This window comes from Stylophora pistillata, chromosome 6 (genome assembly GCF_964205215.1).
Source record: "Stylophora pistillata chromosome 6, jaStyPist1.2, whole genome shotgun sequence".
Classification (NCBI taxonomy): Eukaryota; Metazoa; Cnidaria; class Anthozoa; order Scleractinia; family Pocilloporidae; genus Stylophora; species Stylophora pistillata.
Genome location: NC_142524.1, coordinates 28,933,809 through 28,961,617, shown reverse-complemented (window position 1 = coordinate 28,961,617; position 27,809 = coordinate 28,933,809). Strand labels below are relative to the sequence as shown.

The 27,809-nt window shown below is 36.8% G+C and overlaps 2 protein-coding genes and 1 long non-coding RNA gene across 6 annotated transcripts in view; 2 read left to right on the top strand and 1 right to left on the bottom strand.

Annotated features, from left to right (window-relative positions):
• LOC111338244 (uncharacterized) overlaps positions 1 to 18,034 on the bottom strand; it is a 27,806-nt gene extending 9,772 nt beyond the window's left edge. For 3 of the 4 annotated variants that reach the window (XM_088725996.1, XM_088725999.1, XM_088725997.1), the window contains exons 1-3: positions 4,298 to 4,441; positions 628 to 741; positions 39 to 116 (exon numbers count right to left, since the gene is read on the bottom strand). In XM_088725996.1, coding sequence (XP_088582122.1) covers positions 39 to 116; positions 628 to 741; positions 4,298 to 4,348 — 243 coding nt within the window. In that variant the 5' untranslated portion in view covers positions 4,349 to 4,441. Of the gene's footprint in view, positions 1 to 38; positions 117 to 627; positions 742 to 4,297; positions 4,442 to 17,792 lie in introns of those variants that run through there. The other variant, XM_088726000.1, reaches the window with a different exon arrangement.
• On the top strand, positions 8,875 to 11,351 carry LOC148729281 (uncharacterized). The gene is made up of 3 exons (XR_015989063.1): positions 8,875 to 9,209; positions 10,058 to 10,762; positions 11,225 to 11,351. It is a non-coding gene; the product is annotated as an uncharacterized LOC148729281 (long non-coding RNA).
• Positions 17,263 to 27,809, top strand: LOC111338232 (glutaminyl-peptide cyclotransferase). The gene is made up of 7 exons (XM_022944672.2): positions 17,263 to 17,462; positions 17,609 to 17,767; positions 20,697 to 20,996; positions 21,798 to 21,956; positions 22,727 to 22,826; positions 23,673 to 23,789; positions 25,908 to 27,809. The coding sequence occupies exons 1-7, from the start codon at positions 17,388 to 17,390 to the stop codon at positions 26,060 to 26,062; spliced, it is 1,065 nt and encodes a 354-aa protein (XP_022800407.2). The 5' UTR covers positions 17,263 to 17,387; the 3' UTR covers positions 26,063 to 27,809.

The following is a 27,809-nucleotide window of genomic DNA, read 5'->3' as shown; positions in this document are numbered from 1 at the left end:
TAAACTGTAAGTCATTTACCACTGCTATAAATAATTACCTTTCGAAAACCATTTTTTGAGCTGTGTATTTTATCAGCCTCTTCCAGTAATGTTTCCAAATTGGAATCTGAAGAACACTGTAGAGAAGTACAACATAAAAAATGATCAAAAGTTAGAGATGTAAAAAACTAACTCAATTCCTAATTATGTACATGTATAAAGCCTCAGACCCTCTTTATTAATCCTCAAAACAAATAATAATGGTGACTGATGACAGGCTGGGCTGAATCACACATTAAGCTTACAAGAATAAAGGAGATGATTGCCAGTCGAAGAAGATCTTGATTGTTAGACAAACTTTCCTTGTCAGCAATTTAGGAAATGTATAGAGAACAGTAAGGAGGATATGCATACTGATGTTGGAGTGTAAAATATTAAGGGATATTTTGTCAATATGATCACTTCTGCAAAAGGCTAACCCTGTAATATGCATCCTTGGTGCTTTAAAATTTGTAAAGGAACCGGCAGTCATGATGAATTCAAATCAAAACAACAAATGTATCATGGATAGGACAATCTTCCATGGAGATACAGCTGGAGGACATGCAGCAGAGACAATGAGATCAACCACCATCATCTCTCACTAACCTCTGATGAAGAACGGTTTTGTCGTCCCAAAAATTCAAAGTCACCATTAAGGAGAGGCTTGTGATTTTTAACTACTGTGTCTTTCACTATTCCATGAGTTACCTTGCCAAAAGCCTGTCAGAAATCAAACATATTTTATCGACAAACCCTTGATTTTTTAACAGAAATGTTGATGAAAGAAACATGATTAAGATGACATTCACATGCATAGGTGACTCCTGACTGTGATTGACTAGATGTTTCTGTCAATATGAAAGCATCTTCCCTGACATTTGAAAAGCCAACCTTTCAACACAAACAAGATAACCTCAAAGTGCCAAATCTAATGAAAGCAGATAGATATTTTCTCTTGTATGGTTAATTAACAATTATAGGACAGAAATCTCTAACAAAGAAACAGAAATAACTACACTGTATATAACAGCCTGGCATTGGCCAGTAATGTACAGTTTACAACATGTAAGAATATGGTGTCAAACCATGGTGTTAATCACAATTATAGGAATTGACAGATATTTTCAAACTAAAATTTTCTATCTAACAATTGTGTTAAATAATTTATGAGCTTAAGATCTTCCAATAGTTTATAAGGGTGACATCCTCATCAACTACCACACACAAAAGGCTAAATCTATGAGTTATTCAAATCTCCAAAAAACAAACAAGCTCATGCAATCATTTCATAATTAGGCAACAGGCTTCCTTAATATTCATCAGACAGCAGTGTTTTTGCTAAGGTACTAATATATTTTAGTATTATTTCAGAGCTGAGCAAAGAGTTTCCAGCAATCTGATTGGTCGAGCAGTTCCTTATATGATGCTATATAAACTGCTCCACGCGGTTTATATAAAATGTTGAAATAAAATGTTACTAAAATGTTATGATTTTAGAAATTTCACTTTTGTTCAGCTCTGAAATTATACTAAAACAATTATTCACCTCAGGTTCAGTGAATATTGTCGAATAATCCCCTTGACTTTGTCTTAGAGATTATTCGACGATATCAACCTCGCCTTTGGCGAATAATTGTTAAATACTAACAACTTTAGACTAAGACAGATATTTTTGACGGGCTGAAATGTCACATGCATGCTTTTTTTTGCTTTAATTTCTCAACATCCTCCAAAGTGATAATAATATTAATACAGTTAACAGTATGTTCTTGGAGATAGAAATGTTTAGAGCCTTTCTCAGTCATTTAAAGTCCCTCACCAAGTAGGGCCCAAAACATATTTATGAACAAGAACATAATTAATTCTAATTAACAAATGGTAAACAACACAGCGTACACTATTGAGTTTTATAGTTCACCACTAAATTTTCTCCGGTTCTTACTGGTTTAAATCGATCACATATGCGATAGTGTTCATCCGTGGAGAGACACTATCAGCCCATAGTGCCCACCCGCAGAAAATACTCGGATGGATGGTGCCCGTCCGCGGAAAATAGCTGGATTGATAGTACTCATCCGTGAAAAGTTTTGAATAGTTTGACGGCCGCGAAGTTAGGCAGATCAGAAAACAGTGACTTTTCAATTCTGACAGGTATAACGTATTATTTAGCCAACGTACAGTTGCGAATTATTGACATTTGTGACAAGCTGTAGGCACGGAAGAAAATTTAGCGGTGAACAATAAAAACAATAGTGTTTATGTCTCGGAACTATCGGTCTGATAGTTGCCCCTTGGAAATTTGATGTTCTTAAAACTAGCGTATTTGTTTTAAGAACATCAAATTCGCGTGGGGCAACAATCAGCCGATAGTTCCTCGACAGTAACACTCTATTGTTTAAATAGATGCACGCGGGGGGTTGCTAAGCACGAAAGAAGCCTAAGAGTCGCGCGAGGCGATAGCCGAGAGCGACTCTAGCTTCTTGAGTGCTTAGCAAACCTCTCAAGTGCATCCATAACTCAATAGTGTATGCTGTGGTGTTTACCATTTGTTTTATAACATAACACTGATACATTGTGGCAAAAGAGTTCCCTTTTATTTAACAAATCTTATGTGACCAGAAAAAAACAAGCACGTGCAGAATAATAGTCTTTGCATTTGCTCACGTCAGCAGCGTACACCCATGGGCAAATGGAGGACGCTGAATTGACCAATCAGATCGTGCGCTTTACTTTGGTTATGTTATAACTATTGTTTTAGTAAATGTATTTGTTTAGTTGGGATAAAATTGCAAATAAGAAAAATTAAAAAAAAAAAGACTAACAAAGAAAGACGAGTACAGCATAAAGTTGTGAGAACACTTTGTACCTTACAGGAATAATTTATTCATTGATCAATGCTTTTTAGTTTATTTCGAGGCGTAAACAGAAATTCTGGAAATCTCAAGTCAAAATCTGTATGCAATCCTCTGAAGAAATTATACAGTAATAAATTTTGCAAAAGCAAAAATAGAAATGAGTAGAGTTCTTGCAGTTTTTAAACAAAACAACCCTCTCTTGAAGAATTGTTTTCCAAGACACCTGTGTGGAAAATCTTTTGTTTACCATCTGTCTCGCAGTGCTGTCATCTTCGACTTATCGCTGTCAGGTCATTCTCGCATGCAAATGAAGTTTCACCCTTGATAAAGGCGTTCAAAGCAATTAGAAATTTGTAAAATTTCAAATAATAACGAGACAACGCTCACAAATCGCTATAAGGGAAAACAACTCCATAAATTCAACTGTGCGGGCTTCAGAGGATAAATTATGAGGGTTTTATTACATAGCACTTCAATTCAAAAGATGAATTTGCGGCAAGAACAGTGTGGCGAAAATTAGCATGACAAAGCCATTGGCTCGTCCTAAGCAACTTCAGTGAAGGATTAAGAAGAGGATTTCGTTGCTTTTATTATGACTCAAACTTTTAACTTTTGATATATAGACTTGTTTCAATTGTCTTTTAAGACTGGTGTTATGGATGTTCGCCAAATCAAATAGTTGAATACGCTAGTCATTGTGGTGTGACACGAAGACCTGACGCTCAAATCAAGGGCAATGTTTGTAATATCAACAAAAAATATTAGAAACCTTTTAGTTTTATTAACAGTAAAATGAGGCGGAATTCAATGCGACAAAATCTTTCACATAAAAAGAATAACCTTCAGTTAATCAAAAAACGTTTTAGATCGCGCGGTCTTATTATTTTACAAGTTAAAAATCGTCCACAATAGCAAACAAGGATTAATCGCAGATTCATCTGGGAAAGCGACATGACACTAGAATTTTCGCGATTAATTTAGCGTCCATCATTCATTTCCTTGGGTAAGGTGGACATCTATCAGGAATTTTCTACCATAAGTTTTCTACGATAACTGGACAGAAATAAAATACAACATGAATTTACCAAATCTTCAACTATCTTCCCGGCTACGACGATCCGAATTCCCAAAGACGAATAATTTTTGAAAGCCGCACAAACACATCGAAATTGGCGATCACTTTATGGGTTTCCCGGGAGAGTAATAAATTAAATTTTACAGAAAATAACATAAAAAAAAAACATGATAAGCAACAGAAGTAGTTTTTTTCACCGGATTTCGAGTTACAATAACGCTAACTCAGTACGGTCAGTGCGATTGAAACAAGACCAACGCATACCATGGTTGCCCCTCATGGATTGTCACAGGAAATTAAGCTACATATGAAGTGCCAACTGACACATTCAATTCTAACGGCATACCTGACTATAGTCTGCTTTTCTTTCCATTAAAACTTGAGTCATTTCTACCATGTTGAACGCAAATTTACCCCATTATAGCCGCGATAATTCGACAAATGACCTCTCGTTCGCCAAGTGATCTTACACGAAGTACTGGACGTTGAAAGTATTGAGCATCACCATGGAAACAAGGTTGACATTTTACAAGACCAAGGTGACTGGAAGTAGCATTCCCTTGAGTGCTATAAGTGAGTTTAAGCAAATCACTACGGCTGGCGCTGCTACGGCTACCGGAAGTAAAATTAGTACAATGAAATTATGAAGTTCATATATTTCATTGTACTGATTTATCACTTTCACGGGTTTATTACGAATCAACTTAACGGCCTGCTCCCAGTTGGCTTGTTAGCTCAATTGGTAAGAGCGCTGCACTAGTATCGCAGAGGTCAGTGGTTCGAATCCCGTACAGGCCTGATTTTTTTCAGGTCTGATTTTCGCTATTGCTTAAATAGCGCCATCTACTGCGAGGATCGTGCATCATACGGAAGTAAAATTGTCCAGAAACGAGTCATTGCGCATCTCAGTGGTTTCCCTCCAGCCGTAGCGGGAAATCCTTCTACGCGAGTGGGAAGGTTTCGGCGTAGTCTGTGGTACGTGAACTTATCTCGCTTCTTTCTTCGCTTTATACATTCTCCTGAGCAACTTAAACTATTGAAATACACTTAACATCTTTAAAAATAGCTTATTTTGAATATTTATCAAGCTTGCTGTCCCTTACCGAGTGAATCTGCCTTTATTTTTGCAGCCGGGTTTGTCGAAGGATCGAAGCAGTGTGCACATGGAGAACGCAGCGAACGCCAGGAGAAATACATGAGTAGAAAGTCTAACTTTTCCTTTTCAAACCTGAAAGACTACTTGAAATTCAAATAGCTGAAGCTGAGGAATGACGAGGGTTATGAGGGACCGTGTAGAAACGTTGCTTTGGTGTTTATACGCTCCAAACTGGCAATTTTACAACACGTAAGCTTAAATATTTTAATTCACTCATTCACTGTTCACAGGATCGCTTACAATTTTTTTTCCAAACGTCGGAATCCCTCGTCTCTTTGAACGAAGTTATTTTGAGTTTTTAGACGGGCAAAAACTACCGCGAAGACGCTTATTGGTTTTAAACTTCTCAGCCGTACTAGGTTTGTAGTCCGCGTTGCTTAAAGTTGAATTTTGGCGGGCTACGGCGACGTACTCTCTCCAAGCCTCGTCAACCATGATAGCCGTAGCAGCGCCAGCCGTAGTGATTTGCTTAAACTCCCTATTTTGTATTAACCGAGCGGGAGGTCTGTATGGGAGAATCTTGACTGAGGTCGCCAGTACAGACCGAACGCAGTGAGGTCTGTACCAGCGACCGAGGTCAAGATTCTCCCGTTCAGACCGACCTAGCTCGGTTAATAAGATGTTTATTACATGGCTGTGTCTTATCTGCCAAATTTTTTTATATTCTTTGTACCTTCTTTTTCTAGACCGGTCTAGATGCATCCTCGGAGACCCAGGGGCAGTGAGTCGATTTCAAGTTAAGGGCAGAAGAGCCCCTGGGGACATTGTCTTACAAGACTAGTTCCAAACGGTCGCAGTCGTTCTGGCATCTGATTGGTGCCAGAAAATCTTTGTGTTTTTCTGCCCAATCAGAGTGAAGTGTCGTTTGGAGTCCTTTCGTGTGTTTTAACACGCACGTATACAACAAGCTCTGTTGCACGCTATGTTTGTCTCGGCCGTGCGACGAAGCTTTGCCCGAGGTGAAAAGTTTCAGTCTCAGCACACAATGTAAGAGAAATCGATCAGATTGTCCGCGAAATCTTACCGGAAATTATACTGAATACTTTCGCAGGTATCACAAGAGAACGTGTTCAAAAGTTTGCGAGGTTCGTATAAAACATAATGGTTGTAGGCATTGATATGTCGCTTTAAACGTTAGATGAGATGTAAGCTTAAAGCTTTTAAGATTTTTTGTACGATTTGTTGTGACTGAAACTTTTCCAATCCCGTGAAGCTATTTCGTCGCACGGGCCACGTAGGTATGTCAAGCAACTGGCGCTTATGCTTGCGTAGCTTTCTGTGCGCGCCAAACTCTAATCGTTGCCTTGAAGTAAAGTCTTTACAATATCGCCAAACTTGCAGATAACGTCAAGTACGTGGACGACCTTCAGCAAGCGCTTAAAGAAAGCTTAGCTGTGTTTCCGGTTATCTAATTAAAATCTGAACAAAAACTAATCATCGAGAACATCGTGGAAAGGAGATATGTTTTCGGACAGTTACCGAAGGGGTTTGGAGAAAGTTTAATCTTTCAACTGCTGCGTTGAGTGTTCAAATTCTTGAGCTCGAAAGGCCACGGATTCTCTTCTAGTCCCTTGGTCATTGTCATTTCACCTCTTTTATCGATTGTTGAAGACCAAGTTAATTACCTTTGATCATTTGGAATCGATGCTGCTTTCATCGGGGAAAACAAAACCAAAGACCAAGAAATATTGGATGGAAAGGGCGGGCTTGCTTTATTGTAAATGTCAGCTTAGTACAGGGTTATCTACCCACATCTAATAAACAAAAGTTGCCACGTTTAGCTTTTATTTTTAATTTTTCAAGCGAAGATTAGATTAGATTTTGGCCGGGCGTGCACAAAAAAATGCGTAAGCGCCAGTTGCTCGACATACCTGCGGGGCCCTTGCGACGAAATGGCTTCACGGGATTGGAAAAGTTTCAGTGACAGCAAATTATACAAAAAATCTTGAAAGTTTAAGCTTACATCTCATCTAACGTTTAAAGCGACATATCAATGCCTGCAACCATTATGTTTTATACGAACCTCGCAAACTTTTGAACACGTTCTCTTGTGATACCTGCGAAAGTATTCGGTATAATTTCCGGTAAGATTTCGCGGACAATCTGATCGATTTCTCTTACATTGTGTGCTGAGACTGAAACTTTTCACCTCGGGCAAAGCTTCGTCGCACGGCCGAGACAAACATAGCGCGCAACAGAGCTTGTTGTAGATGTGCGTGTTAATACACATGAAAGGACTCCAAACGACACTTCACTCTGATTGGGCAGAAAAACACAAAGATTTTCTGGCACCAATCAGATGCCAGAATGACTGCGACCGTTTGGAACTAGTCTTGTAAGACAATGTCCCCAGGGGCTCTTCTGCCCTTAACTTGAAATCGACTCACTGCCCCTGGGTCTCCGAGGATGGTCTAGATGCCGGTCTAGATGGGAAAATCTAGACCGCTTTAAATATTGATTTCAGCCAATCAAATTCGTGAATTCGGTAGTTCCCAGTCCTTGTGCATGAGACAGCTATTTTCTAATTAACAATTATTCCACGAGCGCGCGTTGGATATGAGATGATAGATAGCCAACGAGGCGTAGCGCCAAGTTGGCTATAATCATCTCATATCCAACAAGCGCGAGTGGAATAATTGTTTTATTAAAAACGTTAAATTAAATTATTAAATTTTATTAGATTTTTAGCTCCCTTTTAATTTTAAGCTGACACGTACGCTTACCATATTTGTAGAGTATGGTATATTGGCTGATATACCATAATGGCTAAGCCAATAAAAAGTCTTGAATTGCATTATCCAATGATCTAGTTTTTAATAATTAACAATTAATATATACTAAAACAGTGGATAGCGTCGAAGGCGCGCTGTGATTGGCTAGTCAAACTCCGAATATCCTATGCTATTTACCTCAGAGCAACTCGGCAAAAAAATGGCGTCCCGGTTTGCATCCGTGACAATCGAAGAAATCACTCAAATTAACGACGAAGCAGTCCCTGAAAACACAAAGGAAGCGACTAAATTTGGTTTGGCCGTGTTTAAAGGTAATGGTTTAAATTTTTAACCCAGAGTTCACCGATAAAAACCAATGAGTTGTTAACTATTCACCGAAGTGGAGGTGGTTAGAGATAATATACACCACCAAAAATTGATTTTAATTCATACATTCCAACATTTTCCCGCGCGGAAAGGACTGAAACAACAAGCTGCGCAAGATTAATTTGTATTTTAAACAAAACCTTTCTCATTGGTTTTTATCGATGAATTCTGGGTTAAAAATTTAAACCATTACCTTTAAACACGGCCAAACCAAATTTAGTCGCTTTCTTTGTGTTTGCATAGGATTTATTAGATACACACGCAAGTTCGCATGTGTATTATCGCGTATTCCCCTTCTTGTGCCTGCAATACAGTTGTTCGTGCATGCTTAAAGTGGTACCTTGTGCGTAAGGTCGGTCACACGGTCACGTGATAGGGTAAATTGTCTCGGCATGAGGTTCCGCTGCGCACGCGCTGTGAGCTCCGGTATTATCAGAGGTGGTCAAAGGACCCTCTAATTTTGACGATGGAAAACATTGTTCAAAGTATTAAAGTATTCTAAAAGAAAACGTTATCGACGATTCGTAGATAAACGCAACAGCACTGAAACCAAAAATACAAAATCTGGCTACAGAGAATACACTATTATATCACCAACTGATTAAAGGAGAACTGATTGAATTGTAGACTAGAAAATAAGACCTCTTATTGCGTTTGTAATTATTGGCCTCATGGTTTCAGTGATTCAACATTTGAAATAAAGACATCTATTTTTCTTCATTCTTTTTAAAGGTCTCGTGGTGTTGGGCCAAAATCTAGCGCTCCAAGCTGTGACCGACTTGGTCTCGGCGAGGATTAGGAGAGAATTTTGGCGACTAAAGTTTCAGCGTAAGTCGTCAAATTGGCGACCTGTTTTCGACGGCAATGTGGCAAGGTTTAACGTTTTGGTAACTTAGTTTTCTTCTTGAATGCCCGTGAGATGTCGTGTGAATCTCCAAAAACGAATGTCAGCCATACTGCTAACTCCAAAAACAGGTGGTGTGGCCAGCAATTTTGAACTTCAGGTAACATTATATGGACTTTTGAGAAAACTTTATGAACTAAGCTTTGCTTCAAAAGGACTTTTAAATGGGGAAATAGTAGTTTACCCCTGGCATCGTTCCTGTTACTTACAATGAAGTAAGCACAAACATTGTACCATGAAGGTTTGAAAGGTTTTTCAGTTTTTGTAAGAACTAACCTATGTTAAAAAAAGGAAAAATATATTTATCTATCCTTTGCATAACATGCTTTTGATTTAGTATCCAAAGTAATATCCCAAGGTAAAGAAAATGCCCTTTTCCAGTTTACAATGGGCGAGGCTCACATATCTGCTGATGAATTTAAATGTTTGCTGGGGGTTGGAGTTTGTTTTACAGATCTTTTTCATCATAAATCATTCGGGTGAAGACGAATAAGGGATCGATATTTATGCCTTTCTAAAATTATTTTAAAAACAGTCTCAAAGGAAGTTGATAGGCCATATGGGTTTGCCTTAATGATTGAATGCCATGACCTCGGATAATTTCAATAAAACTGTATAATAGGAAGGAATGTATGAAGAGATGATACAAAACAGGCCAGCACTTTCCATTTGTAAGGAAAACACTACGAGGAAACAAATTCTCCTGCTTCCACGATCCTTCCATAGTTTAGACTGAGCTTTGTCGTGTTTTCGTTCACAGAATTTATTTGTCATTCTATCCCATCTGATTTATATTGACAATATTATGTATCACATAGTGAGATTAACGACTCTCACGATCTCTTAATGATAAAAAGAAGTTAGCTTAGATAGTGTTTTTCCTTCACACATCTATTTTGTTTCCTATCAACATCTTTAAATAATGATATATCATTTCGTTCGTTTTAGGGCTCGCGGAGGATTTAGCATCTTTTATCAAACATTCTTCCAAATAAACTAATTATGATAAAGGAAACTTTCGACCATCAGTTTCAAAAGGTCACAACCAATAGTAAAATAATCTACAGAATCCCTCCAAGAGTATTCATGGTCTTATACATATCTTCAAGCCACAATTATGGACTCGAGATCAACGATATTAATGTAAAAACCACCAGCAAAGATAACGATAATTGATTAGGGACGAATGTTTTATTTTGTCTCTTCCCTTCCAATTAGGCGCAAAAAGTTCCTTGTTTGTATCTTTGATGAGCATGGTTGGTATATTAGTTGATAACAAAGATAACTGAAAAAATATTTGCAGAGAATCGCTGCTTCAATCGCAAGAAAAGACTGATCAAAGTGGGCCCTGTTGAAAAATGAAAAAACAAAAAAAAAAAAAAATTGATTAAAAGAAGTGGGCTCTTCCATTAATTCAAAAGACAAACAATTTTGACAAAATTGATTAAAACAATGGCCAAAACCATCTGGAAAAGTAGGTCTCAACTTCAGAGAATTCTCAAAATTGTTTCTCTTTTGAATTAATGAAAGAGCCCACTTGGTGCCCTCTAAAATCAACCGTTCCAAGGTGAGGTATCATGCAGATTTTGACACTAGCGTAGACATTTTCCACCGGATAGCAAACAATTTGAAAATTTTAATCGTACCAAAAAGGTAAGAACTCGTTATTCCATACTTCAGCAACCTTTCGGATGCATTGATTTATGAATAAAGCTTTCCAGTTGCATGTTTGCGTCTTATAATCAAAATTCACCCTCAGAATTTGGATCTTTCGTACACATTTAAAATGTCAATGAAAATTTTCTCCCTCCACTAATTTTCCTTAGAATTAATCTTAATACAAAAAGATTTCCTCTGGTTCCGACTTTACTGCCTGTAGCGAAGGGAAATTTTTCCCATGAGAGTTCAGATGGCCGGGCGACAGAGTGATGATAGTATTTAGAAAGAAAGAAAACAACTAAAGTCATAAACGAAAGCGACAAAATTGTGGTCGTTTACCTCAAGTGAAATATCCTGCAAAGATATTTATATTTTGCCGGATGCTAGAAGCAAGAGTTCCAGAAGAACTCCACAGCTAACTTGAAAATAATCCGTTTTGAATCCTTTACTTTTCAGACAACTGAGGAAATTTGAATAGAACGTAAAGTTGCACTGGATAAGCGAAGGACCGAAATGGCAAGCGTCGAGAACCTTGAAGGAAGTTATGATTCTTATTGAAAATTAAAAGGCAATGGAAGTTTCAGGAAGGTCATTTTTTTTTGTTTTTGTTCTGTCTCTCTATTTTTACCTTTTTTTCTCCCTTTTCACTCTTCTGTTCGTAAATAAAACTTCATCATTAGGCTATAGATCTTACAGTAATAGAGTTGATTTACATTTTACAACCGAAGTCTGGTTCTGTTGACTCAAAGTTAAATCGGTTCAAGTCGCTTGACTGACGATTTTCAGCACCGGAAAATAATCAGTTCGCGCCTGATTTTCTCCAGTGCTGCTTTTATGGTTGTTTTTCAGGTTTTTTTTTTTTTTTTTTTTTTTTTTTTACACACAGATGTTGCTGGCTTTTTGCCAGGAAGTCAACAATTCTCCACCCACTAACAACCGAAAGCTCAGATAAATTAAGCTTTCACTACCAAGTTTTTTCAACAGCGATGAGAATGCCTCTTTCTTTACTACCTTGCTGTGTGGTGTTTTCGCGGATTTCGTGGACTATTTGCGAGAAAGTATGTCAAAAAATCGGCACGGTAAAACCGTCACAAAATATTGCTACAATCGTTTTAATTATCACTCTACATGTCAGTGGAACAAACGCGTTTTCTCAAAGTCCGCATTCGAACTCATTTGAAATATCAAATATCCGAATCATCTCACAAGTAGAAATCTCTTCTGTACAGGTCACAGTCATCTCTAAGAAGTCATAAAATTGCAAAGCAGTATGTTTCTCTCATGTTCTTAGTTTGGTCGAATAGAAGATCGAAACAATTGTCTTGTGTTACTTCCCACTCAGCATGATATTCCCGTCTTCTCAACGAGCTAAACCTTTTTCTGAAAGACATGCGAAAACCTGGATTCTACATTAAAAAAAAAAAAAAAGAAAAGAAATAGAGTGAGCGAGGATCTTTATGGATTTTAAGCAGATGGCACTTAGAACTTTAACGGCTGAGCTTTAATTTTGCAAAGCTCACAGCTTAATCATGAGTGGAATCATAGCCCCGCGTGTGATGTGATCTCTATTAAATTCGAATTCTGCTCTAAAAATATTGCCCTTGCTAAAGAAGGGATCTTGGCTCGCACCTTTTCTGATTTATGTGCTCTTTTTCTAATTTATTGCCACTATAATAGCTAATTTTATTACATTTAACTCGGAAGGAATGATAAAAAGGAAAAAATCCACAAGCTGTTGTAAAATAATTGCAAATGGCCACTGAAGGCTCAGAGAGGTTTGAAAATGAGAAAGATGGTTGAAAGAAAGAAACGTGTAATTTAGTTTTCTTATCGAATGTGGAATCTGTAGGTCTGAGGTTTGTTTCCTCTACACAACAAATGGATTCAGGTTTCGGCGACGTTTTCAATATAACAGTCTTCTGATAGATGGAAGCCAGGAACTTTGTGGTAAAGAGTCAGAGGAGAAAAGAGGATCTGAGCACGGCCGCGCTAAAAAAAGATGAAAAGTAAAACAGAACGAAAAAAAGAAATCTAGAGAATATCCTATATGACTATCTCACAATCCGTACCCTCCTTAGGCTAATTTTCATTTTTATTTTAGATGTATTTTCTCAGCTATACGTGTCCTTCTGGAAAAGGACAATTACGCGTCGAGCGTCTAGAAAAGTCCAATGGACAATTCTTCGAAAGAAAAACAACATCAGCAACAACAAAAGTAAGTGTGAACAGTGGGAAAAAAATCCAAGAGAAAACAGACTTTATCCTTTCTTGGAAAAAGTAAGTTAACAGGATAACAGTATGATCTTAGAAATTACAAAATTCAGTTCAATATTTTCAAGGCATATTTCTCTGACATTTTTTAAAAGCTAACTTAGAGTTGTGAATGACCTTTATTTATTGTCGATAACGTAGGGAGTGGTCACCCAATCTCCCGAGCCAAGGGCTCATGTATATAGCACAGTTTGATGAATCAAGCTGGGGGAAATATCATGCATGACGTATATTATGACGGGCGGTTTATATTATTTATCATCTAAAAGGCCTCTCACTTTGACAATCAATTTATTGATGTTTTTATTCATTCTCCTTAAAACCTAACGGCGAAAATTTTGTTATTTTCCTATCTGCGCCGGATATTTTGCACGGGCAATCAAATTCAACCCTTGCGTCAGAAACCAAATGAAAAGAGTTTGTTTATTTAACTTTGTTCCCCCATCTACGTAGGAGAATCTCATAACGCCGATTTACTTTTCATTGCAATTCAAATACGATTCCATGATAAAGCCTCGTTTATGGCATATTCTGTCCCAAACTGTTCGGTAAAGAAAGAAGATTGTAAAGACAATGGTGCGCTCTAGAACCAGTCATTTTGGAAACTGAGCTTATTCAAAGATATTTTTTTTTCGCGAAGGATATCATTTTTCAAAAAAAAATATGCTACGATCAATTTTTCCAATAGTAAATTGTCATTTTTGTCATTGAATTTTATGGACGCAAAAGATCATATGTATACTTCTAACTAAACGCGAGTTAAAATAAATTAAAGTCGCTGCGTCGCTACAGAGTTCTGTCTAGCATGGTGAAGTTTGTGTCGTTTCGACGTACATATTTCCTTCGACCTCCATTTTGTTCTAAAAAAAAAATCAGCAAAAGTATAAAAAATAGTATGTTTATCACAATTGTTTCATTCCCGTACAACTGCTGTATGGTACGGTTCCTGTTTACGTAATTCGTCGTCTTCTGAAATCTTTTAACAGCCGAAAAATTTTCCCCCTGTGAATACTAACTAAAGAAGAGGTGACATACATTCAGGTGTTCTAAAACGGCGAGCAGATGCACAATTTTTAGGTCCAACGGTGTGCTTAATTAATTTTTTTTATCTAGGAGTGACATAAAAATTTGAGCTGAATTCAAAACTGGATCGAGAAATTCGGAATTAAGGTTTAGATCATTGTAAAATACAGCGACATATACATAACAAATAAAAAATCAAGAGTTCCCCAAGAGTGTTTGTTGACCAGAGAATTGTCTATTTTAATTCACACTTTTGTTCAAAAATGTGTTTTCTTGGAGCACTGAATATATTGTCGTGCGGATATTCATGTGAAACAGTGGGTGACAATGAATTCCAATCGGTTTCTACCATCGCTTCTACCGGTTTAGACATAGCTCATGAAGATTTATCCCGCACGAACGTACGTGGAGGATTTTGATTCCCTGGAAAATGCCGACAAAATTAGGGACGGAAAAAAAATTTCAAAGCTTGTCATCGGAAGGAAAAATAGACTGATGACTGAAAGAGCGTTCTTATCATGGTTTATTTTTCTTTAGATTATTGTTTGAAGCCTTTTTTATTTCAATGGGGTAAATTTAGTTAGGGAATTGTTGAAAATAATTAAAACAGATCCTGGCGAGGAATTAGCGTTCAAGCAATAATAGCCCACAGTTGGAATTAAAAGAAAACAATCTGCTAACAAATGAATTGAAAAGAAATATGATTGTGTGTCGCAAAATAAAACAGTAATTCGAATCAATAAAACACCCAGTTTACGCACTGGTGAGCTTTCGACACGACGAAATGCGTTCCACCCATATTTTCAGCTTGTCCACGCGAGCAAGCATTCGTTGAGATTCAGAAAGGTTTGCTTTTTATGATTTTGGTCGAAATCGTGTATTGATCTGTTACACGGTACAGTCTTAAGCCGGTTCATGGTCAAAATTTAAAATAATACATTTTGCTTACTAACAGATTGGCGAATGTATGATTGTCCGGTTGATTGTAATAATGATAATAAAAATAAAAAAAAATACCCCAGTTGTGTCCCAGAAATGCAATAATATTCTGGACAATTCATGCTGCAACCCTTGGCATCCTTCTGTTGTTTTAATTTGCAATAATTCAATTAAATTCGAGGTGGGGTGGTTTTCTTTTTTACGATTTTAGTCCGGAAATCATTATTGGCCTCCAATATTTTAGTTTTCAGCCTACCAATGGTTCGAAAAGAAGACATGGAGCGAGTCAGCTCACAGAAAAAATTGGATATTTTTTGCTTATCGTTCGGTATAAAACAACAATTATGAGCAATGTGAAACCATGTCACACGAGTCCCGCCTGTGTCTCAGCTTGTCGCGAGCAAGCATCTGTTAGGAAATTATTGTAATAGCTCAAGAGGTAGAGAATCATATTTTCTGAGTCAGGTCTAAATCATAATTTTTTCTGTTTCAGCATAGTTTGTAACAAGCCCGCGATCTTAATTAAAAGGAAGCAATCTGCCATGCATCATAACAAAATGGAGAATATATAGTCGTCCATCGGTAAATTATAGCCGCAATGAATTACCCCATTTGTTTCCAAATGCGTACTATTCAGCCCTTCATAAAATAATGAAATTTGTGCCGCCCAAATTTCATGTTTGTTTCCGAAAGCAAGCGTCTGTCTAGAATAGAGCAGCAACTTTTTCTTTCAGTTTATTTTATTTCATTTGTTGATTTTATGACTTGAGTCGAGCACCTACTTTGATCTGCTGCAGAGGGGTTTTCGACAACCCCACGTTCTGAATCAAAAATAAACATTTAGCTGACAAACAGGCTGGGAAATAAACGATTTTCCATCAGTACAATAGAAAGGTGATGATAATCAATCGAAAACCCCACTCTAATTTGCCAATTGTTTCTAACACACGCATTTCACACAAGTCATTTGGAAATTCGTGGCTTGTAGTGCACGTAGTAAATATTGCACAGTATTTCTATTTACTGGTAGTCGAAAACATTTAATTTTTTAGTGATTTCAGCAAAAAATCGATCTTGACGATCATTGCTTAGCAAGTTATAAGAGCTCTGGGCGATAAATAGCTGACGTAAAGCGAAGATTTTGATCAGTGATTCAATCCCTAGTAATAAGGAAGTATTACTTGAGCCGTTAATGAGATGCGATAAATAATTGGCAATTTCAAAAATCATTCAGAAAAACAGTTATTTAGAACAATTTTCATATCCTTTTGAAGTCGCACTAAACTAAGCTGGCTCCTTTGCGGATGTATCAAAATCGCTGATAAAGCAAAGAACCGACGCGAGCCAAGTTTTAACCCATAGGCCGAGAGAAGGAAACGTCGTTTCATTTCGATATCTACATTTGGATTCACGGTTTCCCCTGTTATGTTCAGCCTTCCGTGACTATCTCTCGTGTTCCTGTTTTTTTAGAATTGCTATTTCAAGCAAAGGTATTCAGTCAAAAGGCTGCTAAATTAAGCTCTGGTCCTCCTTGCCACGTCGAATAAAAAAAAAAGGGAGGAAGGCGGGCGAAAAATGCTGGTTTTGTATCCAAAACATTGGATTCTTTTGACATGTAACGGTGACCGTAGGAACTGCACGGTGTGCTTAAGGGCTTTAAACTGGGTAGTTTTTGACAACTCTGTCATTGAACAAAACTTTATTTTATCTTGCTCGTTGAGAAAAGGAAGGAAAAATGTCGAGTTGCATAAAAGACGTCATGCGGTGGGGTGATCTCCCGAACGGATATGACAGAGTTCCTTTCATCTTTGCCATGTTTACCATGTTTGGCAGACTTGAATCAATGCAATTGAGCAAAATAAGACAACCTTGAGAGAACAGCTGACCCATTAACACCCTTTTCAATTTCCTCTCACCCTCCTTAAGTGAATTTATCTCGATCATACACGCAAGCAAATACAGCTAATAAAGAATCATTAATCTCATAAATGAACCATGCACTCAGCTTTTTCGACCTCGGATTTTGCCAAACAATGGAGGCGTCACCGCAATTAAAGCGGCAAAATTGTTGATGCCTTTCAATAAATAAATAATGGCTATTCTAGGCAATATTGGAACTGATTCTTCTTTGGATGACCCTTAAGAAAACGAAAATAAAAAATACGACATTCAAAGCAGGAAACCTCCTAGACAGGAAATTCTGTAAGAAAGCGCGCGTGCTGTAGCCTTCAGCAGGTCAGCACCAGAACGAGGCAGATTGCGCTCAAATGATATAAGAAGACAAATAACCTTTGTAATCAATTACTTGAAGATGTTAAAATGGTAGGGCAGATGGTTTCGTAAGTCAGTTAATGAGACACCTTCGTCGTATACTGCAAAGCGTAGAATGTGGTGGACTTTAGTGCTTATTTTGATAAACTCCGCGAAATTTTCGTGGTGTAGTGGCGGAGGCAATGGAAAGGTAAGTTCTCGTATAGATCGCCTGCCTGTCTCCGACGTTTTCCTCCTCGACGAGAATTCATAACTCAATCGTTGATTTTATTCTTTTATCGATAGTTGTTCTGCATAAATTTGTTTTGTTACATTTCAATTCTTTTCTTTGATCAGAGAATCGCCGAACATCCTCTGCCGAGATCTCTTCCTGAATCAAAACTAAACGACTTGGCCCAGAGAACAGATTACGATGCTTTCTACAGTGATACTTTCGTTAAAGGACTCTATCACGTCCGATACCCAGGAACACAGGGGCATCACAAAGTCAAAACGGTAAGAGAAAAACGGCAAGACTCACCTCAGTAGCGTTTTTGAGTAAACAATCGACCCACTTGTCTTAATTGCCATTCGCGGAGTGACCGTTGATAAAACCAAATGTGGCTTTTCCTACTCGAACTGACGCTATGATTTGCGCTCCTCATATTTCACGAAGCGTATTTCGAGGGAATCTATTTCCCTATAGGACCCTGTTTAATTCATTTCTACAAACAATCGTAGTTCTTTATACTTAGTTACTGCTCTACCTGTTAGGTCAACAAAGCGATCAAACAAATCGAGCTGCGTTGCGATTTTTTAAATGCATCGGATTTGAAATTGAAATGCTTCCAATATTCGAATGTAATACAATATTCCAGGTATTTACACGGCTGACAGTTTTCCTTACTAAAATTGTTTTCGGAAGCATTGCAAAACGGCCAACTTCAATCTTGTTCAGCTGTGCATGTTAACCATTGTTTATCACATTGCTAGATTGGAACTGTAGATAAATTTTTTTCAACCGCTATCTACTTGTGGTTTTCTACCTCGGGTCAGTTTCCTCGGTTTGACTAAATATTGAAATAGCGGTTAATTAGAAGCACTCAAGGAGATTTCCATTCCAAAAGTATTTCGGCCTTTCGATTATAATCTCATAAAAAGTAACACGCGGGGTGTAAGTCCAAATAATGATAATTCTGAAAAGAATGGAATTCCCCAAAGCAATTCTTCTCGATAATTGCCCATAGCGGTAACCGTATAAACAAATTATGAAAACAAGCGCCGCAAAATTGCCTGGCTTTTCAAATTAACCCCTCGCAGAAAAAAGTAGTGAAAAAAAATACTTTCCTGTATTCTTTTGTTTAAAATTCAAAATTAAACCAAGTCTGTATGTTTTTGATAGGAGATGAAATTTATTACTGATAAGGGCCGTTTTAAGAAAAGATATCCCAGAATTTTGTTAATTTTTCGAAACCATTACATAGAAACATTATTAGGAAACACGATATAAATGATCGAGTTCTCATATGAGGTTGATTCGCAAAGAAAAAGAATCAGTTTATGAATTTTATTTGATATTACTCTAAACTATAACTACTGTGAAAATAGATTTCCACTTTGAAATAAATATTATTGCTGAAATTATTAATTACAATTTATGAGACAGTAGAATATCACTTCTAGAAACTCAAATAAAGAAGTTTATAGTTTCATTTCCTTTATTTCTGATCACAAGGTTTGTCGTTTCCTTGTCAGCTTGGAAACTGGCATGCCATGTAAATTAAATGAAAAGATGGAAGCTTGGTAATTTTTGATATCCTATTTTGCTGTTTACTACATGAAACTGACTGGAAATTTGAAAAAGAGACAATATAGTTTGACAAAAAAATCTTGATTGACATTGGGTGGGGAATGGTATATTATCACAACTTTGAATTCAAAATTCTTCCATGTTTACAGTTATCAAATCACCTCTTTAGAAATGGATTATGTCCTAACAAAATGTGTATAGAAGTTTAGAGCAGGGACATTCTCAGAATTATATGAATTACATTACAATAACTTGATGAAAATGCTTGCAATATAATTATTTGTTTTTCAAGTCTTGCCTATCAATTTTGTCAAATTGTATAAATTGACAATGTAGGTTTTTGCTAATTCTGTTTGATCTCATCAGGATGTTATTAGTTTTGTCAGGGGTAATTCATCATATTTATTGAAATACAATTCAAATACAATTCAATTTTTTATTAAATGTACCATATGGTTTGCCATAAGGGAAAATTGATTTGCATAAAGTGTTATTTTTTTTTCTCAGAAAAGTACCTAACATGCCTTCCTACTTTGCTAAACAGTGTACCGTAATTTCCGGCCGATTACCCGCACCGGCCGATTATTACATATGGCAGAAAAAAAAGTCAACCGATTACCTGCACTGGTGGATAACCCGCACCTTAAAAGCAAAGAAAATTTGTACAAAAAGGCTCTAGAATTCACAATGTTTCACACTCGACAGAATGCGATTCGTGGCCGTATTTTGTGTGAGCGATCGTTCAATGCCATTTTGAATTGTTGATTTCTCAAAAAAATCAATATCACCGGTTCTACTGAGCTTGACAAGTCCCTTAAAATGGGAAAATTCTCTTCAGCTCAAGCTAGTGTTAACTGGAAATTTGTTACTGATGGGCCGAATACCCTTGGATTATTTTTGTCACCATCAAGGTTTTGTTTACACACGTGCCAATAAAAATTTGTTCGTCACACAGCTACTTGTGCATGAAATAAACTCAAGTTGGCATCATGTTTGAGAGGTGGAAATGCAGGTTAGATTTCAAAATTGTCACATAACCCACACCTCCCTATTACCCGCAGTGGCGCGTGTTTAAGGCAAAATCAACAGATTACCCGCGGGTAAACGGCCAGAAATTACAGTAATATTGTTTTTAGTTTATTTGTAAAACCTTGTGTAATATTTAACTACAATTACACTTGAAAATTATAACATTTGAAGTTTCTACTGTTTTTGGTAGGTATGCAGGGTACTATGCTAATTTTCCTAAAGTTGCCATTTGGCATCCTAAAATCATAATTATTTGCCTGAAATAGAATTTTAGTCATAAGAAGAAGGAAAAAAAGACAAATAACATTTTAAGTTATTAACACATGATATCCTATTCAAATTTCTCTTTAACTTTAAGTTTGGATCACAAACATGGTAAGTAAAAAAAAACCTTTTTTTCTGAGAAAGGCAATAGGAAAACTCCACGCAGGAAGCTGAACTGTTCCAATTAAAGTTAACAGTATGAGTTAAAACTGTAATCTTCTTGGACAGGATTAACTACAATAACAACAACAAAAACTCTCAGTTTGAGGTACCCAGTATGTAGATTATTTTTAACAGCGTAGTTTATCTCTAACGATATCTTCCCTTCTGACTTCATTTCAGTTTATAAAGAAAGCATTTGAAAACCTCAACTGGACGGTCACATTGGACGAATTTGATGCCTCCACTCCTTACAATACCAAGCGCTTCACCAATGTGGTGGCCACACTTAACCCCAATGCAAAAAAAAGGCTTATCCTAGCTGCACATTATGACTCTAAATACATGCCGGGCAGATACTTTCTTGGTGCCACAGATTCAGCAATGCCTTGTGCAATGTTGATTGAAATTGCCAGAATTGTTACCCCTTTCTTCAAAGCACGGGAACAGCAAAAAGGAAATGTTTCTGCAGATGAGGATGAGGTACTGTATGGAACATTCTTGAACTTCTTGAATTGGTGATCATTTTCTTTATTCCCATGACCTGTTCAATTCAAGAGTGATAGCGCAAGGAGAAATTAGAAGCCAGTTACTATTGCAGAAAGAAGGATTGTAAGGAATTATGACAATTGTAATTCAAGTTGATTTTAGCCCTCTGGGGTAATGTTCGCATTAGAAGCAGCAAGTGAAGGTTTCACTCTTTACACCCTAACATCAGTTTACGTATTCTCCCCAATGTTCTCTGTACATTTAGTAAGGAGCTGACAAGGTGAATTTGTTCAACAATCAAGAGTTTCTTTAGTTGGTGATCATTTCCTTAATTCTTGTGACCATTAATGCGTAATTTAGGGGTGATTTAATTGTAAGGAGAAATTAGATGCTAATGTGAGGGGGGGAAAAAGTGTGACAGGGGAGAGGTATAAATATTCTAAATAAAAGATTTATTTAAAGTCGATAATGTAGGAAGTGGTTGTCCAATCTTCTGAGCCGGTGGCTCATGTTAAAAACACTCAACTCCAGATCAAATTGGAATTTGGAATGTTGGTTTTTGTGGAGGGAGGAAAACCGGACGACCCTGAGAAAAACCCTTGGAGCAAGGAAGATAACCCACCACAAACTCGACCCGCATGTGACACCAGGTCCAGGAATTGAACCGGGGGCTTAGTGGTGGGAGGCAAGCACTCTCACCACTGCACCATCCCTGCTTCCCTAGGCACAAGAGTTTAAGAGCAGGAAGAGGGGTGAGGAATAGAGATGAGATCTTTTAATTTTTTTTCTTAATAGCAATCAGATGCAACATTGCAAATGGTGTTCTTTGATGGTGAAGAAGCATGGGTCGATTGGAGTGATACAGACTCACTTTACGGCTCCCGACATCTTGCAGAGATGTGGAGCAAAACATCTCACCCACCAAATTCAAATTCTACAATGATAGACACAATTGTAAGTAATTCTTACCTCAAAACTTTTTTCTTTTGGAGGAGTGAGATCATTAAATACCCATGAGTGATTGGTATGTAAATTTTTCCTGATTTTTTTCAATACTATTTCAACTTGACTTGAGAGAGCTAAATTTTTTTTATCAGTCACGGTTAGGTGACTTGAATCAGAACATGTTTGCTAGAAATGTAAGAGAAATAGATTTATAGGATATAGACTCGACGAAAGTATACCTAGCACATAATCTAAGGTACAGGTCTCGACACTTACGGTAGCCCACTACCCATAGACTATAGTAGAAATTCGGTTTTGGCTAGTGGTTTTTGGTTTCCACAAGCCAGTTTGGCTAGTAAATGAACTGGCATTGTTGTAGTATCTAAGATGTCACCAGCCACTTGGCTAGTAAGTTGAAAAGTTACTGTTGAGCCCTGTTACATGGCAGTCACTTTCAATCATTTATGGACACACCTGAAATGATTCACTGCAGAAAACCAAGGGGAGAGAGGCTTATTTTGTTAGGGAAAAGGACAGAACATTAATAATGTTTAATCTAAATGTTTATCTTGGTTAGACATAAGACCATAGACATAGGGTAACTGAAAAGTAATAGCTTCAGTTGGCAGTTCCCACTCCCCCTACCCCTCTCCCCTCTCCCCTCCCCCCTCCCTCCCTTCCTTAAGCACAGTTCTCAGAAGGGTTCATTCTCTTCATGCTGATTAGTAGCAACAATTCTCTTTTTTTTCTTTTTTTTGTTTGTTTTTTTTTTCTAACAGAATGCCATGGTACTCTTAGATCTGATTGGTGCAGCTAACCCAGTGTTTTATAACACTTTTAAAGAAACAAATGATTTATATGAGAGATTACAGATGATTGGTAAGTGTATTTCAATCTGAATATGCTGATCGCAAACAAGATATTTAATTTACGCATGATGCATGATCCTCGCAGTAGATAGCGCTATTTATGCAATAGCGAAAATCAGACCTGAAAAAAATCAGGCCTGTACGGGATTCGAACCACTGACCTCTGCGATACTAGTGCAGCGCTCTACAAATTGAGCTAACAAGCCAACTGGGAGCAGGCCGTTAAGTTGATTCGTAATAAACCCATGAAAGTGATAAATCAGATACAATGAATATATGAAGTTCATATATTCATTGTATCTGATATTTAATTTATAAAGTGTATATGAAATGTAATCAGACATTGTGTTTAGAAGAGCGGGGATGGTGCAAAGTTGAAACCATTCTTCCCCCACCACTAGGGTCAGGCTTCTCTTCCAGGAGCCAGTGTCACTTGTGGTATGGTCCCATATGTGTTCCCCTACCTGAATTATTTCAATGACTTTACAAAGCCAAATGAGTTGAGACAAAACAAAGTGAAACAAAGAAAAGCAAGGCAGTAAAAGATGATTGTGTCTGGAACTTGCTGCCACTACACTAGACTTAACAGATGCAGAACTACTACTGAAAAGATACAGTAACAAATTAAGTCAAGGTTTACAGAATGCAAAATAAAACCTTCTATAATAATAATACTTTATTATTTATATTGTGCTTAAATCTATATGCATATAATCTAATGCGCATATAAGAAACAGAAGAAGCACACAATATAAGACCAGTTAACAAATGCTACAAAGACACAAGAACTAAACTAAGCAAATAGTTAAAGTGTACATGTATTAAAATCATTTTGCATATTTGTTGCTTTGACCAGAACGTCGCCTACTGAGCACGGGGCAGAGAACAGGGCGTCAACAGCCATATTTCATTCCTGGACTAATAGACAGAAGATATCTTGTAGAAGATGATCACATACCTTTCCTACGAAGAAGTAAGTAGTACATGTTGACTTAGATTTCTCGAAGGCAAATTCTGAAGAATTCTATTTGTAGCCTGTTAAGTGTTCCCAAAGCTGCTTTCCCAAGAGCCATCTCATCGTCAGAACTGAGGTAACTTAGTTTGTATAAGCCAACTACTCTTAGTAGAGTACAACAAATACAAATATCCTGCAATATTGTACAGTTATCAGGGCTCAACACTAACGGTACCCAACTAGCCGCAGACTAGTAGAAATTCAGCTTTAGCTGGTGGTTTTCGATTTCCACCAGCCAGTTTGGCTAGTAAACAAACTGAAATTGTCGTAACCAAGTTGTCACTAGCCACTTAGCTAGGACATTGAAAAGTTGTGTCAAGCCCTCATTATAACATAACCAAATTAAAGCACGCACTCTGATTGGTCAATTTAGCGTCCTCCATTTGCCCATGGGTGTACACTGCTGACATGAGCAAATGCAAAGACTATTTTTCCATGCACGCTTGTTTTTTCTGGTCACGTAAGATTTGATAAATAAAAGGGAACTCTTTAGCTACAATGTATCAATGTTATGTTATAAAACAAATGGTAAACATCATAGCGTACATTATTGAGTTATGGATGCACTTAGGAGGTTTGCTAAGCACTCAAGAAGCTAGAGTCGCTCTCGGCTATCGCCTCGAGCGACTCTTGTGCCTCTTTCATGCTTAGCAACCTCCCACGTGCATCCATAACTCAATAGTGTACACTGTGGTGTTTGCCATTTGTTAATTGTTTGGTATCCAGTCGAGTCGGCGATGGTTCAACTTGGCAATGCCAACTCGCCGACGTCTAAAATCGAGTAGGGACGTCAGCGTGTTGGTCCTTAATCCAGTACAACTTATTAGAAGTTAAACATGTAGAAAAGTTAACAATCTTTAGAAAAAAAATATATTCTTTTTCTTTCTCGCAAACGAGTTATTTATTGTGTGACAACAACGCCGTAAAGACTCATCATGTCAATCAGTCCGATTTTTTTCAGAAAACTTGGCTTTCAGGACAAGAGCTTTAGTAAAAAGCAATTCTTTTTATTTCTGTAAAAGTTTATAGGTATCTCAAGGCTAACAAAGCAAGATAAACATGGCCAATTACCATAACAGCTTCAGACGCGAACGAGTTGTTGTGGCCAGACAACAGCGCTGTTAAGCCTCATCATGACGATCGGTTAGATTTTTTCAAGAAAACTTAGCTTTCTAGACAAGGTCTTTAGTAAAATGCAATTCTTTTTGTGTCCAACGAAGTTTTTAACTCATTTGCGTCTGAAGCTGCTAGAGTAATTGGCGATGTTTATCATGCTTTATTCGCGTTGAGATCCTTATAAACTTTGTTGGAAGTAAAAAAATGTTTTTTTTTTTACTAAAGATCGTTTACATTTTTACATGTATAACTTCTAATAAGTTGTACTGGATTGAGTCTCTACTCGATTTTATGAGTTGGCGTTGGTGAGTTGAACCGTCGGCGACTTGACTGTAATTCCATTATTTAATGGGAAGTTAGTTGTACTGTAATCCAACACGAGAGTTATGTGAGACCTGTCGCAAACTACATTTCTGTTCTGTGGCTTTTCTTGCCTTAAAAGAAATGCCTATGAGAGAAAGCAGTTGGATAATAAATGACTTCTTTGTTGATCATGCCCCAGTTGTTCGAAGGATGGATAACGCTATACACTGGATAAATCTCTATCCGGTGGATTGTGCAGTACGTTTTGGTAACACTTATCCACTGGATAGCGATTTATCTGTTGGATAGCATTATCTGCTCTTTGAACAACCCGAGCCTGGTGTGTAGTTAGTTTTACTGAGTATTATAAAAATAAGAAGAATTTAGATGCTGGTCACTCTGACGGATTACAGGGTTGAAAGAGACTAGTGACTGATATTGAGGTGACTTTACTTGCTATCTGCTTGAGAATTTCACAACATTGGAGCCACAAAAATACAGTGAGAGCAAGCTCACAAATGAAGCAAAGACTTCTTTGTTTTTAAGATCTATGATTCCTTCCCTGTCATCAAGCCATAGTGACTTGTTGCATCCATTTCGGACTTAAAAGTGCAATGTTTGCAAAATGTTTATTTTTATTTGACTTTATCATTTTAGATGTTAAAATACTGCATTTGATTTCACTACCATTCCCACCATGTTGGCACAAGCGCTGTGATGCTGACTACAGTATAGACCACAACGTTGTGAAGGACTTGCTTAAAATCTTCCAAGTGTTTGTGGTGGAATATTTTGGTCTTTCAGTGCTATAATGTAAAGAATGTAATGTCTGTGTAGCAAAGGTTTTGATGTGGAGTTCAATATTTTATTTCATTTTTTTCCTTTCAGGCCATCCCATAAAATGTTCTGTTTTCTACCACCTAACAAACCCATATTTCAGAGAGAAGTAAAGAAAAATAAAATCCAAACTCACTGATTAAGTGGCAAAATTTGAATAGTTGAGTATATTAATTTTTCAGCCTCACTATTTTTAAAAGAAGGTGATCAAGACGTTGTTTTGAGTATAAATTATTTTAACTCCAATTTCTTACCTGTCTATCATGTTGGAACTGGATTGTGTCTTTTTTTCTTTTTAACAATTGGTTAGCAACTGGGTTCCTAAAGGTTCTTTTTGAACTTAGGCTCCTCAATTAATTCTTTCTTTTCTTTACTTCAATTTCTTTCTTTCCTTTTTTTTGACGCAACTGACCAACTTTCATTAATGAAATAGAAGGTGATAGGAAACAGAACACTTTTTGGGAGTGGCGTTATAAGCAATCAAAGTATTCTTGCCATTGTGTGAAAGCTCTGTTAACATGAAAATTAATATAAAAGACTCAGATTTGTTAAACAGCGTTCTTTATGTCACATATTTATCCTGATGGATTTTTGTCGCAGGCTGACATTTCTCTGCAGAGAAATTTCTAACCCCTTTTGAGATTTAACAATCTGACTCAAATTATGATTTAACTAAAACAATATCAATTAAATAATTATGATAATAATTTAATAAGAAATATTGATTTTTTATTTAGGCCAATTATAAAAAATGGGAATCAGTTGGGGGGGGGGGTTTAAACATTGAGCAGTTTAATTTCTCAACCTTTCAATTCCAAGATCTGAGCATTTTTTCTCTTATCTTATGTTACAACCCGTCTTGTTGTCAAGGTCTCAATATTAAAAGGAATGGCGAAGTCAGTTAAAATCAGAATGTGTGTGCTCTGATAATGAACTAAAACTCAAAACATTGGCCACAGAAACTCTTCAGGTTGGCCAATTTACACTATCAACACTTGTTAAAACAAAATTATCTTGTTTTACCAAAGCAGCACCACAGTTTCTTTAGAAATTTACGGAATTAATTCATCTCTTTTAGAGAATGTTAACTTAAAAAAAAATTACTAAAAGTGAAAATGAACCCAACTGAGAGATTACTGTAAAAATTACATGACTGTGTGCTCATTTTCTTTTAAAAAAATGAGAAAAAGCTTTGCAAGAAAAATATTGAATGTTGGCAAAAATTTAATACGAAAGTAAAACAATTGATTATCTGGATATGAATCAAGTTACAGGAACTAATGACAGAAACAGTATTGACTTGATTTATCACCTGTTGTGACAAACGTTGAACATCTATACTTTTTGTTCAAATCATTTTTTATCAATTTTCAGAAATTATAAGGTTGAGTTAAAAACAGAAACAGAGAAATTTATCTTTAACATTATTGTTATTATTAATTGATTGGAATATTGTGAATTCTTTTTATTGCACAATTCTTAAAGTAGAGAAAATGTTAAGTTTATATGTGATAAAAATTTTATTATCAATCCAAGAGCACTTTTTCCTCAAATTTAGTGACTGTTAGTGTAATATCAAAATTACATTAAGCACTTGGGGGAAAAACCTCAAACTAAGAATATTGAATTCACTTTACAATTAAGTGGTAAACTGTTGTTCACTTTCAAAATTTGAGAACAGTTTAATTCAAAAGCAATCGCAATAAAAGGCTTTTTTCACAA